General features: G+C 42.6%; 1 protein-coding gene across 5 annotated transcripts in view; it reads left to right on the top strand.

The window, feature by feature from the left end:
* adgb (androglobin) overlaps window positions 1–20,061 on the top strand; it is a 111,913-nt gene that overhangs the window by 70,878 nt on the left and 20,974 nt on the right. For all 5 annotated transcript variants that reach the window (XM_029732969.1, XM_029732970.1, XM_029732968.1 and 2 more), the window contains 5 exons: window positions 4,046–4,139; window positions 7,016–7,147; window positions 7,356–7,509; window positions 7,771–7,955; window positions 8,180–8,346. In XM_029732969.1, the coding sequence (XP_029588829.1) occupies window positions 4,046–4,139; window positions 7,016–7,147; window positions 7,356–7,509; window positions 7,771–7,955; window positions 8,180–8,346 (732 nt within the window). The remainder of the gene's footprint in view (window positions 1–4,045; window positions 4,140–7,015; window positions 7,148–7,355; window positions 7,510–7,770; window positions 7,956–8,179; window positions 8,347–20,061) is intronic.

The raw sequence follows: 20,061 nt of genomic DNA, 5'->3' as shown, positions 1-20,061 counted from the left end.
GGAGGCTATTTTGTAAATGACATCGCCGAAGTCGAGGATCGGTAGGATGGTCAGCTTTATGAGGGTATATTTGGCAGCATGGGTGAAGAATGCTTTGTTGCGAAATAGGAAGCCAATTCTAGATTTAACTTTGGATTGGAGATGTTTGATGTGAGTCTGGAAGGAGAGTTTACAGTCTGACCAGACACCTAGGTATATGTAGTTGTATATGTAGTGTGTGTGTGTGTTGGAGTGTAAGTGTGTGTGAGTCTAATACATGTGCATAGAGTCAGTGTAAGAGAGTCAGTGCAAAAAAGGGTAAAGTTAATAGTCTGAGTAGCCATTTGATTAACTGTTCAGTAATCATATGGCTTGGGGGTATGAAGTTGTTCAGGTGCCTTTTGGCCCCAGGTTGGTGCTCCGGTACCACTTGCCCCCAGGTTGGCGCTCCGGTACCACTTGCTGTGCCGTAGCAGAGTGAACAGTCTATAGCTTGGGTGGCTAGGGTCTTTGACAATTTACAGGCCCTTCCTCTAAAACCGCCTGGTATAGAGGACATGGATGGCAGGGAGCTCGGCCTCAATGATGTACTGTGCCATCTCCACCGCCCTCTGTAGTGCCTTGTGATTAAGGGCGGTGCAGTTGCCATACCAAACGGTGATGCAGCCAGTCAAGATGCTCTCAATGGTGCAGCTATATAACTTTTTCAGGGCCATTCCAAATCTTGTCAGCCTCCTTCTTCACAACTGTGATAGTGTGAGAGAAACATATTAAGTCAAGGAACTTGAAGCTATCGACCCGCTCCACTACAGCCTTGTCGATGTGGATGGGGTATCCTCGCCCCTCTGTTTCCTGTAGTCCACGATCAGCTCCTTTGTCTTGCTGACATTGAGGCAGAGGTTGTTGTCCTGGCACTGCACTGCCAGGTCTCTGACCTCATCCCTGTAGGCTGTCTCATCGTCGTCGGTGATCAGGCCAACTACCACTGTGTAGTCAGCAAACTAGATGAATGTGTTGAAGTGATGCCTAGCTATACAGTCTTGGGTGAACAGGGAGTATAGGAGGGGACTAAACACACACCCCTGAGGGGCCGCAGTGTTGAAGGTCAGCGTGGCAGATGTGTTGTTACCTACCCTTACCACCTGGAGGCGGTCGTCAGAAAGTCCAGGATTCAGTTGCAGAAGGAGGTGTTCAGTCCCAGGGTCCCGAGCTTGGTGATGAGCTTTGAGGCTGAGCTGTAGTCAATGCACAGCATTCTCACATAGGTATTTCTCCAGGTGGGAGAGAGCAGTGTGGAGTGCTATAGAAATTGCATAATCTGTGGATCTGTTGAGGCGGTATGAGAATTCAAATCAAAGTTTATTTGTCACGTGCGCCAAATACAACAGGTGTAGACCTTACAGTGAAATGCTTACTTACAGGCTGTAACCAACAGTGCAAAAAAGGTATTAGGTGAACAATGGGTAAGTAAAGAAATAAAAACAACAGTAAAAAGACAGTGAAAAATAACAGTAGCAAAATTGGAGTGGTGTCTGGGATGATGGTGTTGATGTGACAGCATTTCTTGGTTACAGATGTGAGTGCTACGGGACGATAGTCGTTTAGGCTGGTTACCTTCGAGTTAGTCTGCAAACCCTACCACATCAGGCGAACATCGGAACCGGTGTAGTAAGATTCAATATTAGTCCTATATTGACATTTTCCATGTTTGATGGTTCGTCAGGGTAAGACCCAGGGCTTTCTTGTAATCATCCGTATCCCGTTCATTGAAAGCGATAATCCATAGCTTTTTGTTAGGGTACGTATGTACAGTATGGTCACTGTGGGGATGACTTCATCAATGCACTCGTTGATGAAACCCATGACTGATGTGGTAATCTCCTCAATAGATAACATTGAATGATGAATCCCTGAACATACTCTGGTCTGGGCTAGCGAAGCAGTCTTGTAGCTTAGCGTCCGCTTCATCAGACCACTTCCGTACTGAGCACGTCTCTGATACGTCCTGTTTGAGTTTTTGCTTGTAAACAGGAAGCAGGAGGATGGAGTCATGATCTGATTTGCAGAAGGGAGGGCGAGGGAAGGCCTTAATTAAAAGTGGTTCAGAGCCTCTTGGTAAAAGTGGGATAAACAGAATTTCAGGAGTTAAAGTCCTAGAAACAGCCACTAGAAACACTTCCTCTGGGTGAGCGTTTTCTTGTTTGTTTATGGCCCTGAACAGCTCGTTGCGTGCCTGCTTGGTTCCATTCTCGTATTTTGGCAGATAAAAACGTCTGCAATTTCCCATGAGATATTCTAGTTCAGGTGAGCAAAAGCTTGAGACTTCCTTCATACTTGAAGCAGCGCACCAGTTGTTTACAACAAAGAATATTACAGTTTTTCACGTCCCGTTGGTAGGAACCTCTCAAACAAAGCTCATCCATCTTGTTCTCAAGTGACTGGACATTGGCCAGTAAAATGGAGGGGAGTGCCGATTGATTTTCTCTGCGTCTTAGTCTAACAAATACTCCAGCACTCCTCCCTCGTCTTCGCTTGCAGCGCTTCGGTAACCCGAACAATGGAGTAGGGTCCGGTGTAAACAAGGGAAAAGCTGAGTCGGAGTTGAAGTAGGAGCTGAAATTGAGGTTAAAGTTAGTAGCTGTCGATTTATAATTCAAATGTACTTGGCTGTGATAATGGTGTGAGCTTTCTGTAAGAAATTAAGGATAAACACGAAAAAAAAGTCACAAAATAACAAAGTCGGGTTGGACCTTCTCCATCGGCGTCATCTTATTATTCTCTCTCTCTCTCTCTCTCTCTCTCTCTCTCTCTCTCTCTCTCTCTCTCTCTCTCACTCTCACTCACTCACTCACTCACTCACTCACTCACTCACTCACTCACTCTCTCTCAAGAGTTAACCCTGTGCCCTATCTTTGGGACTCTGGGCTGAAATAGAGACTTATCGATGAGTCTGCCACTCTCACTAATACACCCTGACAGGTGAGGTGGTGGCGGGGACAGGACAACACACACATTCATGCACACACACATCGACCCACCCACCTGCACCCCCTCGAACATCCAAACAGCTCTGTTGTGACATGTTTATGAGTTGAGGGAGAGCAGGGAGGGAGAGAGGAGGATGGAGAGAGGGAAAGAGAAAGGGATAGAAGGAGGGAGGGCGTTATTTAGGTGAGGGACATGAACAGACTCTATTTATTGCCAGGGCTTGAGGGTTACTCTGTCCTGTCCAGCCTGTCAGAACACAATATTAAGGCCTGGAGCAGAGACATGAGATTCCAGTACTCGCCAAACTCCCCTCCTTGTTACACTACACTCACAGACTTGTCATTAGGACGACACACACAGATTCCATCACTGGTTGTTTAAGAAAGTAATTTGTTTTGGTATAGAACCCCCCCCCCCCCCCCCCATACCTAGATACCATATTTATCATGATGACTATTCCAGACTCTGTATTTCCAAGCCTTACATTTTAAACACACTGCATGCCTCAAAGCACTTTAGGAACACATGAAAAATAATGACATCAACAACTGATGTCTCAGGCTCATTACAGGCCACGCTGTCAGTTTTTTAGCATTAACTACCTCAGATGCCCTGTCTGTCACAAACAGCCATCTCTCTACAAGATGACTTTTTCATCTCCCAAACCAGAGCCCAGCCCATAATGGCTCTGTTGATTTGGAGAAGATGAGAAACGCCTGTCATTGAGACTTTCTCACGCAGGCACGCAAGCTTGCACAGAGGCACACACACCTCAGTAGCATAGCCAGGAGATGCAGTATGAAGAATTACATATTTTATGAATTGATCCAGTACATGGCTAGTGTAACAGGGTTGGAGATGAGTGTCACAGTGAATTTGATGTTTGAATGTCTTTTTTTCTCTTTCGTCACAAAAAAATGCATCTGGCACTCTCCCTCATCTTTTTACCTTCCATTAAGTCAAGTATTATAACAATGTGTTCATGTCTTTGGCTTCAAGGTGAATGTCTTTCATCTTTTATGTATGTCTGCTGCTACTTAACTGAGCGTGGTGTGTGTGTGTTATATGTATTATCTAGGCACAAAGGAGAATCTCAGTGCCTCAAAGACGCTTCAGGAGATGTGGGCTAGTGTGGAATCGGATGCAGAGAAACACGCAGTGTCTTTATTGAGGTAAATGATTAATCAGCTAGCTCAACATCGCACACATTCACAGCGGAGCACACAACACTAAAACCCAATCTCACACAGCACACGCAAACATGACACATCTAATTTAGCCAACACACTGCATACTTGTGTTTTCTTCCCTACACTGTAAAGGGGATACTGTGAATTTCACAGTAGCTTACAGGCAGCTCGGTGGCAATATGTTTTTCGTATTTCAGTACACCTTCTGTGTTATAAATACGGTATCGAAGCAGGTACTGCGTAATGACATACAGTACAATACCGTAAAATGTACTGTATTATACTGCAATAAAGTATGCTGTCGTAATCGGAATGAATTAATGGGTGAATGCATTAAATTAATTGAGGGGAGAGGTTTGTATTTCACAATATTTACTGTAATTACAAGGGATTGGTTCGAACAGGTTGGCTGATAGGTAAAGTGTTTACACATTACAGTATATAAATGAATAGTTTCTGTTTTATATCACTTGCACTTCTAGAGGCCTTGACAAAGGAATCCAAACTGGCAGCAACTACAGGGCAAAACAGACAGAATTAGATGTTCATCCACTTCCTTGAAACGGCAAAATCCAAATTGCTCCAAACATCACTTTTCTAAGTGTTTTTGTTGCTCCTACTGCTCTATATCATTCCATTTCTCAAATTTCTAGTGTTAGTGCAATCATTGCAAGTACCCATAGACTTGCAGTCATTAGCGTTACCCATAGACTTGCAGTCATTAGCGCTACCCATAGACTTGCAGTCATTAGCGCTACCCATAGACTTGCAGTCATTAGCGCTACCCATAGACTTGCAGTCATTAGCGCTACCCATAGACTTGCAGTCATTAGCGCTACTCATAGACTTGCAGTCATTAGCGCTACTCATAGACTTGTAGTCATTAGCGCTACTCATAGACTTGCAGTCATTAGCGTTACTCATAGACTTGCAGTCATTAGCGTTACTCATAGACTTGCAGTCATTGCACTAACTCTGGTTAGCAACTTCCTTCAAACTACATGCAGAGACAAAAATAGTATCCACGAGTTCATCTGACTCTGGGGATGTAGATAAAGGGCCTCATTGTCAAAATCTTAAAGTATCCCATTAAGGTATGGATTAAGGTTTGGGATAGGCTTCAAACATTATGTTTAGGCAATCATTCCAAATGGTTAAGGTAAGCATTAAGGTTTGGGATAAGGTTAAAACTCCCACCCAAATAAGTGTCGAGCACGCAACCTTCTGATCCCTTACCCATGCTTACTTGATGGTAATGTTGCCCCTAGTGGTCGGTTTTGAAAGCATTTTCCGATGTCTTCGACGTCAATCTTGAACGATCTGGTGCAGCATTCTCACTCATGAGTGCAACAAATAAAGCCTCTTACAAGGCACGCCTCAAAATATGTTAATTAGCCAGAAACAGCAATACCATGCACCCACTAGTGGTCACGGTACTGTATTCTGTTGCGTGTAATTAAAGTACCATTCGAAATGCAGAAATTCTTTCCCCACCCATAACATTTACCCACAGTGCACCATAATTTACAGTATGCTGCAGTAAACGTTTCAGAGTATTTTACTGTTGATAACACCCAAAATGATTGTATAATTTACCGTTTTCCATTACAGTGCATTGTTGGGTACGTACAACAATATGGCTTGGCACACTGTTATGACACTGTGCCAGCTAAGTGCATTGAGGCAATTCATTTAGCCTCTTTCCATGCGTGCCCAGAGTCTGTCCCTGTCCTCCTCAGTGAGTCCTATAGCCATGGCTCAGCCTCACGGTAGAGGAGAGGTGAGTAGTTTTCCACATTGTGTTCCATCGTCTCCTGGTGGTACCATCTGCTGTTTATCCTCTCTCTGCTCCAATCGGCTCTTTGTGTCTTGATCCACCGCCTGAGGGTGAGGGATGTGTGTGTGCCGCGCGTACGACATGTGTGTGTGTAAGTCAGATCTCACTGATTAATGGAATGGAAGCCCCCAGTATAGAGTCAGAGCTGTGAAGTGTTTTCACTCTCCTTAGCCTTGTAACCCAAAGAGAAGCTCCCCATAGTATATTGCGCTTAAATAAAATGACCAAGGTGGTGTGATGAAGAAATATTACAATGATAATACATAATTGTAACTAATAAATGTAACTGTATTCTTCTGGAGAGCTCATAAGAGACTGATTATGCACATGACCTGTTTCACACATTGATTATTGCTGTTAGTTCAGTATCATATCTGAGAGAATTCTGGCCAAATATATCTGCCTCATATTCTGTTTAACCCCTCATTCTCTGTTTCTGTGGCCCTCTTTCTGGGATTTCCCCCCCCCCCCCAGTCTGTTGAGCCCAGTGACAGGCTCCAGATAGGGAATGTGCAGTCTGAAGCCACTGGGTCACTCTGGTACAAATCAAAAATAATCCTCCACTTCTAACATGATGTGTGTCCATCTCCGCACCTTGTAACTCTTACTCACTTATAACCTCTTGGGTGCTCGTCTTACCAAACACAGACAAACCCTGTCTTTGTCAACTCTAAACTCTTTGAGTGAAGTTGACAAAGTGAGGTTACACTGTCATATAGTAAGTCTCAGCCCTCTCTATATAAAAGTGAACTTCCCCCCCAGGAGTTTTAGGGCCGCATGTATCAAGTGTCTCAGTGTAGGACTGCTGATTTTAGGATCAGTTTCACTTTTTAGATAATGCTGAATAAGATAACATGGACATGGGGGACCTGATCCTAGATCAGCACTCCTACTCTGAGACGCTTCATACATCGGGCCCCTGATCTCATCCTCTGTTTATGCAGTATTGGAGTGGACCTAGCCCCCATATGCAGCACCTCTTTTTCCTGATAGTCATGGTTGTTGTGTCTTTATTGTCCAGGTACATCTTCAGTAACGATGAGAGGACAGCTGAACTGTACCCCTGTCAGGAGGATGAGTGGACCAGAATCACATTCACTGACTACTCTGTCCCTCTGCCTGAACTGGCCAACTCCTGGATACTGGTCTTCAGGTAGAAAACACATACTCACACAACACACAGATAGAGCACTGACTCATGTCATATATGAATGTAAAATGTTTTGCTAACACCATGATCCTCCATTGTTAATGTTTTTTATGTGGTAGTAAAACTTCATTGTGAGTACTGTGTGTGTGTGTGTGTGTGTGTGTGTGTGTGTGTGTGTGTGTGTGTGTGTGTGTGTGTGTGTGTGTTCCAGAGAGGTGTTCTTGGTGCCTAAAGAAATGCTGCTGGTGGCTAAGGTCTACTCCCCGGTCTCCTCCTGTCTGCTCCACGTCATAGACAACAACACAGGAGAGGAGCTACCCAGAATCTTCCAGAGAGTAGAGCCCCACGTCTACAAACATAACCAGGTCTCAACATTAAACAAACTACTGTACATTCAACCTCTCACAAATACAAACACAAACTGTATGTTATACTGTACATAGAAACGCATATGTATGTGTATATAAAAAACAAATCAGGTTTTTGTGGTTTACAGTGTAGGAATGTGGCTGTGTGAGTGTGGCACTATGATAGTACTGTATGTGCAGTATATGTGTGTGGGTGTGCCATGTATTTTTGTGTGTGTGAGGAACTAAACCTCATGCCTCATACCCACCTCCCTGTAGCGTGGATACACCTTTGTGGCGGAGGCCCACACCCCTGACACACCCCTCGTCGGGGCCAAGTGGAGGATGCGTCTGATTGGCTCATGTGATCTTCCTGACCTGGCACGAGAGGCTCCACTCAACAACTTCTCTGTGAAGGAATTCAGGGATTACTACATTCCCAATGACAGGAACGTCATCTGCAGGTAGCATAACGGAATAATGACAGGGTAAAACATACGTTCTTAGGTTGAAAGGTGCCAAATTTAATTGTAATCAGTTATATGATTCATCAGGAATTCATAATTTACTGTTGTCTATGTTTTGTGCTAATCACATATTGATTGAGGGCATAGTTTTTCCTGGTCAGATCACATTTTCAGGAAAACCTTCTGGCCCTACCAATAATAAACTCTGTATATTATGACAGGTATTCTGTGAAGGTGACCGCGGACCACGCCGGTACAGTCCAGTTCCAGACGTCCAAACCGGATGTTCACATCCGCCTCTCCGTCCTGGACCATGAGGAAGTGGTGGCTAGTAACACTGGGAAAGGCCACGTGGTCATCCCGGTATACCACTTCCATCCTAGCAACTGTGAGTAACATTGTTTTAAGGTCAGATGGAAGACAAGTGCTTCTTAGAGGAGTCATTGTATTTTCATATATTTCTTGTGTCATTTGCAATCATGATTGACAGGGTAGATATTAGCGCAGTATGTTGTAGAACATGTCGAGGTATTCATTCTGTTCACAAAGTACTGTATTTAAATGACTGTGTCTGTATAGAAATAATGGGGCCACTGTGTGACATTAGATAAACATTTAAAAATGGTTTGAACCTAAAATAAAAAGGATGTTAATGCAGTTCCACATGGTTAGAAATATAAGTTCATATATGTAAATTAGCCCATAACTCCACCTATACAACATCATAGGCGAATGATATTGCGCCGGAGGGGATGGCTGCGGTTTTATGGGTTCCTAACCAACTGTGCTATTTTGTTTATTTTTTCACTTATTTTAGCTTATTTTGTACATAACGTTGCTGCTACCATCTCTTATGACCGAAAAGAGCTTCTGGACATCAGAAAGGCGATATTCACTTCGAACTGGACAAAGATTTTTCTTTAACGAGTCCGACACGAATGATATACTGCTTTCTCGAGAACAAGCCCAAATCCCTTTCATTTGCGTGAAGAAAAGACAGAGGAAAAGGGGGCAGAGGTCGGGCTGCCTTCTGAGAATTCGTAGGCGAGAGAGTAAACCTCCACTACCATCCGTTCTATTTGCCAACGTGCAATCATTGGAAAATAAAATGGATGATCTACGATTAAGACTATCCTACCAACGGGACATTAAAAAGGTTAATATATTATGTTTCACCGAGTCGTGGCTGAACGACGACACGGATAATATAGAGCTGGCTGGGTTTACTGTGCATCGGCAAGACAGAGAAGCTGCATCTGGTAAGACGAGGGGCAGGGGTGTGTGTCTGTTTGTCAATAACAGCTGGTGCGTGATGTCTAATATTAAAGAAGTCTTGAGGTATTGTTCGCCTGAGGTAGAGTACCTCATGATAACCAAATACCAAGAGAGTTCTCATCTATGTTATTCGTAGCTGTCTATTTACCTCCACAAACCGATGCTGGCACTAAGATCGCACTCAACGAGCTGTATAAGGCCATAAGCAAACAAGAAAATTCTCATCCAGAAATGACGCTCCTAGTGGCCCAGGGACTTTAATGCAGGCAAACTTAAATCCGTTGGACCTTATTTTACCAGCATGTCACATGTGCAACCAGAGGGGAAAAAATGTAGACCACCTTTACTCCACACACAGAGATGCATACAAAGCTCTCCCTCGCCCTCCATTTGGCAAATATGACCATAATTCTATCCTCCTGATTCCTGCTTACAAGCAAAAACAAAAGCAGGTAGTACCAGTGACTCGCTCAATACGGAAGTGGTCAGATGACACGGATGCTAAGCTACAGGACTGTTTTGCTAGCACAGACTGGAATATGTTCTGGGATTCATCCAATGGCATGGAGGAGTATACTACCTCAGTCACCGGCTTGATCAATATAAGTGCATCAACGACGTCGTCCCCACAGTGACTGTACGTACATATCCCAACCAGAAGCCATGGATTACATGCAACATCCGCATCGAGCTAAAGGCTAGAGCTGCCACTTTCAAAGAGCGGGACACTAATCTGGATGCTTATAAGAAATCCCGCTACGCCCTCAGACAAACTATCAGGCAAAGCGTCAATACAGGATTAAGATTGAATCCTGCTACACTGGCTCTGACGCTTGTCGGATGTGTTAGGGTATGCAAACTATTTCGGACTACAAAGGGAAACCCAGCCGCGAGTTTCCCAGTAAATGCGAGCCTACCAAATGAGCGAAATGCCTTTTCTGGTCGCTTCGAGGCAAGCAAAACTGAAGCATGCCTGAGATCACCAGCTGTTCAGGATGACTGTGTGATCACGCTCTCCGTAGCCGATGTGAGCAAGACCTTTAAACAGGTCAACATTCACAAAGCTCCGGTGTCAGGCGAATTACCAGGACGTCTAGTCAAAGCATGCACGGACCAACAGGCAAGTGTCTGAACTGACATTTTCAACCTCTCCCTGACCGAGTCTGTAATACTGACATGTTTCAAGCAGACCACCATAGTCCCTGTGCCCAAAGAAGCGATGGTAACCTGCCTAAATGATTACTGCCCTGTAGCACTCACATCAGTAGCCATTCGGTGCTTTGAAAGGCTGGTCATGGCTCACATCAATACCATCATCCCAGAAACGCTATACCACCTCCAATTTGCATACCGCCACAACAGATCCACAGACCACACAATCTCACTCGCACTACACACTGCCCTTTCCCACCTGGACAAAAGGAACACCTGTGTGAGAATGCTGTTCATTGACTACAGCTCAGCGTTCAACACCGTAGTGCCCACAAAGCTCATCACTAAGCTAAGGACCCTGGGACTAAACACCTCCCTCTGCAACTGGATCCTGGACTTCCTGATGGGTGCCCCCAGGTGGTAAGGGTTGGCAACAACACATCTGCCAGGTTGAGGCTCAACACTGGGGCCCCTCAGGGGTGTGTGCTCAGTCCCCTCCTGTACTCCCTGTTCACCCACGACTGCGTGGCCAAACATGACTCCAACACCATCGTTAAACTTGCTGACGCCACAGTGGTAGGCATGATCACCAACAACGATTAGACAGCCTATAGGGAGGAGGTCAGAGACCTGACAGTTTGGTGCCAGTTCAACAACCGCTCCCTCAATGTGAGCAAGACAAAGGAGCTGATCGTGGACTACAGGAAAAGGCGGTATAAACAGACCACCATTAAAATCATCGTTGCTGTAGTGGAGCGGGTCGAGAGTTTCAAGTTCCTTGGTGTCCACATCACCAATTAACTATAATGGTCCAAACACACCAAGACAGTCATGATGAGGGCAAGACAACACCTTTTCCCCCTCAGGAGACTGAAAAGATTTGGCATGGGTCCCCAGATCCACAAAAAGTTACATAGCTGATCCATCGAGAGCATCCTAACCGGTTGCATCACCCCCTGGTATGGCAACTGCTCAGCATCTGAATTGTAAGGCTCTACAGACTGTAGTGTGTACGGCCCAGTACATCACTGGGGCCAAGCTGCCTGACATCCAGGACCTACAGTTGAAGTCGGAAGTTTACATATACCTTAGCCAAATACATTTAAACTCAGTTTTTCACAATTCCTGACATTTAATCCTAGTAAAAATTCCCTGTCGTAGGTCAGTTAGGATTACCACTTTATTTTAAGAATGTGAAATGTCAGAATAATAGTAGTGAATGATTTGTTTCAGCTTTTATTTCTTTCATCACATTCCCAGTGGGTCAGAAGTTTACATACACTCAATTAGTATTTGGTAGCATTGCCTTTAACTTCTTGAGGCTACCTGGGACGTTAGCGTTCCCCCCGTGGCGCACCCTATCAACTGCAGGTGCATTTCAAGAGCGGCAAATTTGAAACCAAATAAATGTACAAATTCAAATTTCTCAAACATACAACTAACTTACAGCCTTTGAAAGATAAACATCTTCTTAATCTAACCACGTTTACCGATTTCAAAAAGGTTTTACGGGGAAAGCATAAAGTTAGGTTATGTTAGGAGAGTACATTGACAATAGCTGTGTGCAATGCATTGTCGATTCAAAGACATGCGTCACCAAAACCATACAATCAGCTAAAATTATGCACTAACCTTTTACAATCTCCATCAGATGACACTCCTAGGACATTTTGTTAGACAATGCATGCATTTTTAGTTCTATCAAGTTCATATTTATATCTAAAAACAGTGTTTTACTATGGCGTTGATGTTCAGGAAATCGTTTCCCTCCAATACCGGCAGTCAAGTCATGACGACAAAATAATTAATTAATATTAGAAAACATTGCTAAAATATTATATTGTCATTCAAAGAATTATAGATTTACATCTCTTGAACGCAATGGACTTGTCAGATTTTAAATTAACCTTACTGGGAAATCACACTTTGCAATAATCTGAGCACTGCGCCAGAAAAATACGCATCGCGATACAGACTAACCGCCATGTTGGAGGAATCTAAAATCGAAAATACTATATAAATAATCCATTACCTTTGATTCTCTTCATCAGATGTCACTTCCAAAGAGTCCCAGGTCCATAACGAATGTAGTTTTGTTCAAAAAAGCTCATCATTTATGTCGAAAAACCTCCGTGTTGTAGCGCATGATCTAAGCCAGCCGGACTTCACTTCACTTCAAGAACGGAAAAAATATATTTCCGTTCGTTCAAACATGTCAAACGTTGTATCGCATAAATCATTAGGGCCTTTTTTAACCAGAACATGAATAAAATTCAAGGCGGACCATTGGGTTTTCTTTTAAAACGTTTCGGAATGAGAGTACCCACCATCAAATCGCGCGCCAGGGTGAATGATGGACCATCACGTTCCATGGCTCTTATTCGGTCAGATCTCACTGTAGAACACTCAAAACACTTTGTAAAGGCTGGGGACATCTTGTGGAAGCAATAGGAAGTGCCAGAATATACCTCACCCCCTTTGTTTTTCAATGGCATAGGCTCAAAGTCAATTCAACACATCAGGTATCCACTTCCTGTCAGAATCTGTCTCAGGGTTTTGCCTGCCAAATGAGTTCTGTTATACTCACAGACACCATTCAAACAGTTTTTGAAACTTTAGGGTGTTTTCTATCCATATATAATAAGTATATGCATATTGTAGTTACTGGGTAGGTGTAGGAGGCATTTAAAAATGGGCACATATTTTTTCAAAAATTCTCAATACTGCCCCCTATTCCCTAACAGGTTAAATTGTTTAATTAACTTTGGTCAAATGTTTCAGGTTGCCTTCCACAAGCTTCCCACAATAAGTTGGGTGAATTTTGGCCCATTCTGCCTGACAGAGCTTGTGTAACTGAGTCAGGTTTGTAGACCTCCTTGCTCGCACACGCTTTTTCAGTTCTGCCCACACAGTTTCTAAACGAATTAGGTCAGGGCTTCGTGATGGCCACTCCAATACCTTGACTTTGTTGTCCTTAAGCCATTTTGCCACAACTTTGGAAGTATGCTTGGGGTCATTTTCCATTTGGAAGACCCATTTACAACCAAGCTTTAACTTCCTGACTGATGTCTTGAGATGTTGCTTCAATATATCCACAATGTTCCTGCCTCATGATGACATCTGTTTTGTGAAGTGCACCAGACCCTCCTGCAGCAAAGCACCCCCACAACATGATGCTGCCATCCCCGTGCTTCATGGTTGGGATGGTGTTCTTTGGCTTGCAAGCCTCCCCCTTTTTCCTCGAAACATAACAATGGTCATAATGGCCAAACAGTTATATTTTTGTTTCATCAGACCAGTGTACATTTCTCCAAAAAGTATGGTCTTTGTCTCCATGTGCAGTTGCAAAACGTAGTCTGTCTTTTTTTTATGGCGGTTTTGGAGCAGTGGCTTCTTCCTTGCTGAGTGGCCTTTCAGGTTAAGTCGATATAGGACTTGTTTTACTGTGGATATAGATACTTTTGTTCCTGTTTCCTCCAGAATCTTCACAAGGTCCTTTGCTGTTTTTCTGGGATTGATTTGCACTTTTCGCACCAAAGTACATTCATCTCTAGGAGACAGAACCCATCTCCTTCCTGAGCGGTATGACGGCTGCGTGGTCCCATGGTATTTATACTTGCGTACTATTGTTTGTACAGATAAACGTAGTACCTTCAGGCATTTGTAAATTGCTCCCAAGGATGAACCAGCCTTGTGGCGGTCTCCATTTTTTTTTTCTGTGGTCTTGGCTGATTTCTTTTGATTTTCCCATGATGTCAAGCAAAGAGGCACTGAGTTTGAAGGCCTTGAAATACATCCACAGGTACACCTCCAATTGACTCAAATTATGTCAATTAGCCTATCAGAAGCTTCTAAAGCCATGACATCATTTTCTGGAATTTTCCAAGCTGTTTAAAGGCATAGTCATCTTAGTGTATGTACACTTCTGACCCACTGGAATTGTGATACAGTGAATTATAAGTAAAATAATCTGTCTGTAAACAATTGTTGGAAAAATTACTTGTCATCCACAAAGTAGATGTCCTAACCGACTTGCCAAAACTACAGTTTGTTAACAAGAAATTTGTGGAGTGGTTGAAAAACGAGTATTAATGACTCCAACCTAAGTGTATGTAAACCTCCGACTTCAACTGTATATACAAGGCGGTGTCAAAGGAATGCCCAAAAAATTGTCAAAGACTCCAGTCACCCAAGTCGTAGACTTTTCTCTCTGCTACCGCACGGCAAGCGGTACCAGAGCACCAAGTCTAGGACCAAAAGGCTCCTTAACAGCTTTTACCCCCAAGCCATAAGACTGCTGAACAATTAATCAAATGGTCAAATGGCCCTCTCAATGTTTTTTTCACTGCTGCTACGCGCTGTCTGTTATCTATGCATAGTCACTTTACCCGTACCTACATGTACAAATTACCTCGACCTGTACCCCAGCACATTGACACAGTACTGCAACTCCCTGTATATAGCTTCGTTATTGTTATTTAATGTGTTACTTTTTATTATTTTTCCCTTTAGTTAATTTTTCAAGTATTTTCTTAACTCTTTCATAAACTGCATTGTTGGTTAATTACACTGCATTTCTGAGATCTCTATACAAAAAACTGTCCGACAGCTTGATCCAGGATTTTTACAGGGTTCGAGTGCCATAAGTGCAAGGACAGAAAAGTAATGTTTTATGTCATGCGATTTTGAACAAATCCATCAAGCCGTCAACCATGATAAAGTGTTAGGTTTTAAATCAACTCGTGCATTTTATTGAATATACAGCAGCTATGATCCCCTTATCTCAATGTAGTGTCATACATATTTTTTGCAGATTATTATCAATGATTTATCAGCAGCTGTAACAAGTTGTCAGTGTAGGAAATCCTCACTGGTACCCTAATTTATAGAAAGACCCATATACCTAACGTTTTAAGATAGATCTGCCAGCTCTCACAGCCAACTGTTTTAGTGTACCATTCATTATATCGTACAGTATATACACAGTGTGTACAGTACATCATGGTCACAGTCTGAATCGCGCTGTCCCTAGCCTCACACCAGGCACGTGACACCCTAGAGTAGGGACTTTCGGATGGCCAGGGCCAGCCTCCCTCTCTCTCACACACACACAGACACTCCCTGATTTACCATTTTAGCATCACTGTCCAAATACATGCGTAATCGTTGTTTGCTGGAGATAGATGACGATTTACACTCCCGTCTATGTATGTATTTGGACAATGATGCATGAATGATAGATTTGGCTGTATATACAGTACTCCAGCATTTTGTATTAGAGATAGATCAAATGTTTCGTATGAGGTGACAATACAGAATGTCATCTTTTTATTTCAGTTTATTATTATTTTTTATACATATCTGATTTACCAATTAGAAATTAAAGCACTTTATATACTGTATCTAGACCCTGCGTTTGAAGATGAAAGTATTTGGACAAATTTCACTTATAGTATATTAACCCTCATCAAATCACATGTTATTTGTCACATGCTTGGTAAACAACAGGTGTAGACTAACTTACGGGCCCTTCCTAACCTTGCAGAGAGAAAAAAAGATAAATAATATAAAAACCTCATACTACCGACTGGGGTCATTTTGACCCCAGAGGTATTTTTTTAACATAGCCCAAAGGTGGTTTATTCAATTTTTCCTATTTTTCATGACTCTGTCAATCAACATGACAGTCGTATTTACCACATTAATATGACAAAATGTGTATTTACTTAAAAATTCGAAAAAACTAAATGATACTACAATCAAATGATGGTAAATCAGCTTTTTAGTACTTACGTGGATTGTACTAAAATCTGTGCATTATTGAAGGGACACATTTCTATTGAAGTTTTACAGAATATGCAAATTAACTGTAATTTTGTGACCCCAGTTGGTGATCCATGTATGTAAAGTATGTTGGCACGATGGGGGTTAAAGTAGTCAAATGTTTAGTATTTGGTCCCATATTCCTTTCACACAATGACTACATCAAGCTTGTGATTCTACAAACTTGTTGGAGGCATTTGCAGCTTGTGTTGGTTGTGTTTCGGATAATGTTTTGTCCAATAAGAAGTGAATTGTGAATAATGTATTGTGTCGTTTTGGAGTCACTTCTATTGTAAGTAAGAATAGAAAATGTTTGAACATTTCTACATGATGCGACCATGATTATGGATAATCATGAATGAATCGTGAATGATGATGGGTGAGAAAGTTACAGAGGGACAAAGATCAAAATGCTTATCTCCCCCATTATTGGTAATGGTAATGCTTTGTTGTAGCCTCTGTTACATTTACATTTTGGTCATTTAGCAGACGCTCTTATCCAGAGCGACTTACAGTAGTGAATGCATGCATTTCATATATTTCATACATTTTTTTTCTCCGTTCTCCGTACTGTTACTTTCAGAAACATCTCATCTACTCACTTAGAAAAACATTTCCTCCAGTCATCAACCCAAAACACAACCAAAACAAATGCATCTAACGAGTTTGTAGAGTCACAAGCTTGATGTAGTCATTGGGGGTGGCAGGTAGCCTAGTGGTTAGAGCGTTGGGCCAGTAACCGAAAGGCTGGTTAAAATCTGTTGTTCTGCCCCTGAACAAGGCAGTTAACCCACAGTTCCCCGGTAGGCTGTCATTGTAAATAAGAATTTGTTCATAACTGAGTTGCCTAGTTAAATAAAGGTTAAATAAATAAAAAAAATTGAATTGCGTGCTGGGAATATAGGACCAGCTACTTTCACTTTTGACTACTTTGGTACACTATAAGTGAAATTTGTCCAAATACTGTGGACATCTTATAACATTTTCAAATGGGGGGACTTGATCTATAAAGTGCTTTAATTTCTAAATGGTACATCAGATATGAATGGAAATAACCTCAAATAAAAGGTGACATTCTGCACTGTCACTGCAAATGAAACAATTGATCTTGAATCCAAAATGCTGGAGTATAGAGCCACATTTAACATTTTAGCATCACTGTCCAAATACATACGTAGGGGAGGGTAAGGTATTCTGTTTATGCGAGTGTATGATATTACCCATTTGTTGTCAGTGTAATGGTGACTGTGCATTTCCTGCTCAGATTCTGCAGTGCCAGCCTTTCACTCTCTCGGCCACACTGTGAACACCGCAGCGGCATCACGCCATGGTGATGTCTGTCTGTTTGGCAGCCTTTAAAAATGCCCTGGCTCTCTCGGGATATACTGTCTTTGTCCATACAGCCAGCAGGGTTCTCAGTATATCGCGCAAACAGGAATAACCCCTCCGGGAAGAAGAAAGGTGGGGGTGTATGTTCATGATTAACCACTCATGGTGTGATTGTGTTAACATACAGAAACTCAAGTCCTTTTGTTCACCCGACCTAGAATACCTCACAATCAAGTGACGTCCGTATTACCTCCCAAGAGAATTCTCTTCGGTTATAGTCACAGGCGTGGATTTTCACTCTCAAGCCGATATCACGACGGCCCTCAAAGAACTTCACTGGACTTCATGCAAACTGGAAACCACATATCCTGAGGCTGCATTTATTGTAGCTGGGGATTTTAACAAAGTCAATTTGAGGAAAACGCTTCCGAAGTTCTTACCAACACATTGAATGTATCACTCGCTCTGAGAAAACATTAGACCACTGCTACTCAGCTTTTCGAAATGTCTACAAAGCCCTCCCCCGCCCTCCCTTCAGTAAATCTGATCATGACTCCATTTTGCTCCTCCCTTCCTATTGGCAGAAACTCAAAAAGAAACTACCCATGCTAAGGACTATTCAACGCTGGTCTGTCCAATCGTAATCCACGCTTCAAAATTGTTTTGATCACGTGGACTGGGATATGTTCCGGGTAGCCTCTAAGAATAACATCGACAAATACATGGATACGGGGGCTGAGTTTATCAGGAAGTTTATAGGAGATGTTGTACCCACTGTGACTATTAAAACCTACCCTAACCAGAAACCGTGGATAAATGGCAGCATTCGCGCAAAACTGAAAGCGCAAACCATGGCAAGGTGACTTGGAATATGGCTGAATACAAACAGTATAGTTATTCCCTCCGTAAGGCAATCAAAACAGGCCAACGTCAGTATATAGACAACGTGGAGTCGTAATTCAAAGGCTCAGACATGAGACGTACAGTACCAGTCAAAAGTTTCGACACATCTACTCATTCAAGTGTTTTTCTTTATTTTACTATTTTCTACATTGTAGAATAATAGTGAAGACATCAAAACTATGAAATAACACATGGAATCATGTAGTAACCAAAAAAGTGTATATTTTAGATTCTTATTTTAGATTCTTCAAAGTAGCCACCCTTTGCCTCTGACAGCTTTTCACTTTCCTGGCATTCTCTCAACCAGCTTCACCTGGAATGCTTTTCCAATAGTCTTGAAGGAGTTCCCACATATGCTGAGCACTTGTTGGTTGCTTTTCCTTCACTCTGCAGTCCAAATCATCCCAAATCATCTCAATTGGGTTGATGTCGGGTGATTGTGGAGGCCAGGTCATCTGATGCAGCACTCCATCACTCTCCTTCTTTGTCAAATAGTCCTTACACAGGCTGGAGGTGTGTTGGGTCATTGTCCTGTTGAAAAACAAATGATAGTCCCACTAAGCGCAAACCAGATGGGATGGTGTATCACTGCAGAATGCTGTGGTAGCCATGCTGGTTATGCCTTAAATTCTAAATAAATCACTGACAGTGTCACCAGGAAAGCACCCACACACCATCACACCTCTTCCTACATTCTTCACAGTGGGAACCACTCATGCAGAGATCATCCGTTCACCTACTCTGCGTCTCACAAAGACAGCGGTTGTAACCAAAAATCTCAAATTTGGACTCATCAGACCAAAGGACAGGTTTCCACCGTCTAATGTCCATTGCCCGTGTTTCTTGGCTCAAACAAGTCCCTTCTTTTTGGTCTCCTTTAGTTGTGGTTTCTTTGCAGCAATTCAACCATGAAGGCCTGATTCACGCAGTCTCCTCTAAACAGTTGATGTTGAGATGTGTCTGTTACTTGAACTCTGTAAGCATTTATTTGGGCTGCAATCTGAGGTGCAGTTAACTCTAACTCTATCCTCTACAGCAGAGTTTACTCTGGGACTTCCTTTCATCATAGCGCTTGATGGTTTTTACGACTGAACTTGAAGAAACTTTCATGGACTGTCATTTCTCTTTGCTTATTTGGGCTGTTCTTGACATAATATGGACTTGGTCTTTTACCAAATAGGGCCATCTTCTTCTGTATACCCACCCCTAGCTTGTCAACAATAGACACACATAGTGTGCTTAAACTAATAACTTTGTATTTTTTTTTGTCTATATTGAATACATCATTTAAACATTCACAGTGTAGGTTAGAAAAAGTATGTGCACCCCAAGGCTAATGACTTCTCCAAAAGCTCATTGGAGTCAGGAGTCCTATTAGTTAGGAGTCCAATCAATGAGACAAGATTGGAGATGTTGGTTAGAGCTGCCTTGCCCTATAAAAAAAACACTCACAAAATTAGAGTTTGCTATTCACAAGAAGCATTGCCTGATGCCTCGAACAAAAGATCTCAGAAGACCTAAGATTAAGAAGTATTGCCTTGCATAAAGCTGGAGTGGCCCAGTCAGAGTCCTGACCTCAACCCGATTGAGATGCTGTGGCATGACCTCAAGCAGTTCACAC

The sequence above is a fragment of the Salmo trutta genome, chromosome 35, assembly GCF_901001165.1.
Source record: "Salmo trutta chromosome 35, fSalTru1.1, whole genome shotgun sequence".
NCBI classification, from domain to species: Eukaryota; Metazoa; Chordata; class Actinopteri; order Salmoniformes; family Salmonidae; genus Salmo; species Salmo trutta.
Note: the sequence above shows the minus strand (reverse complement) of the source record. Positions and strands in the feature narration are given on the sequence as shown.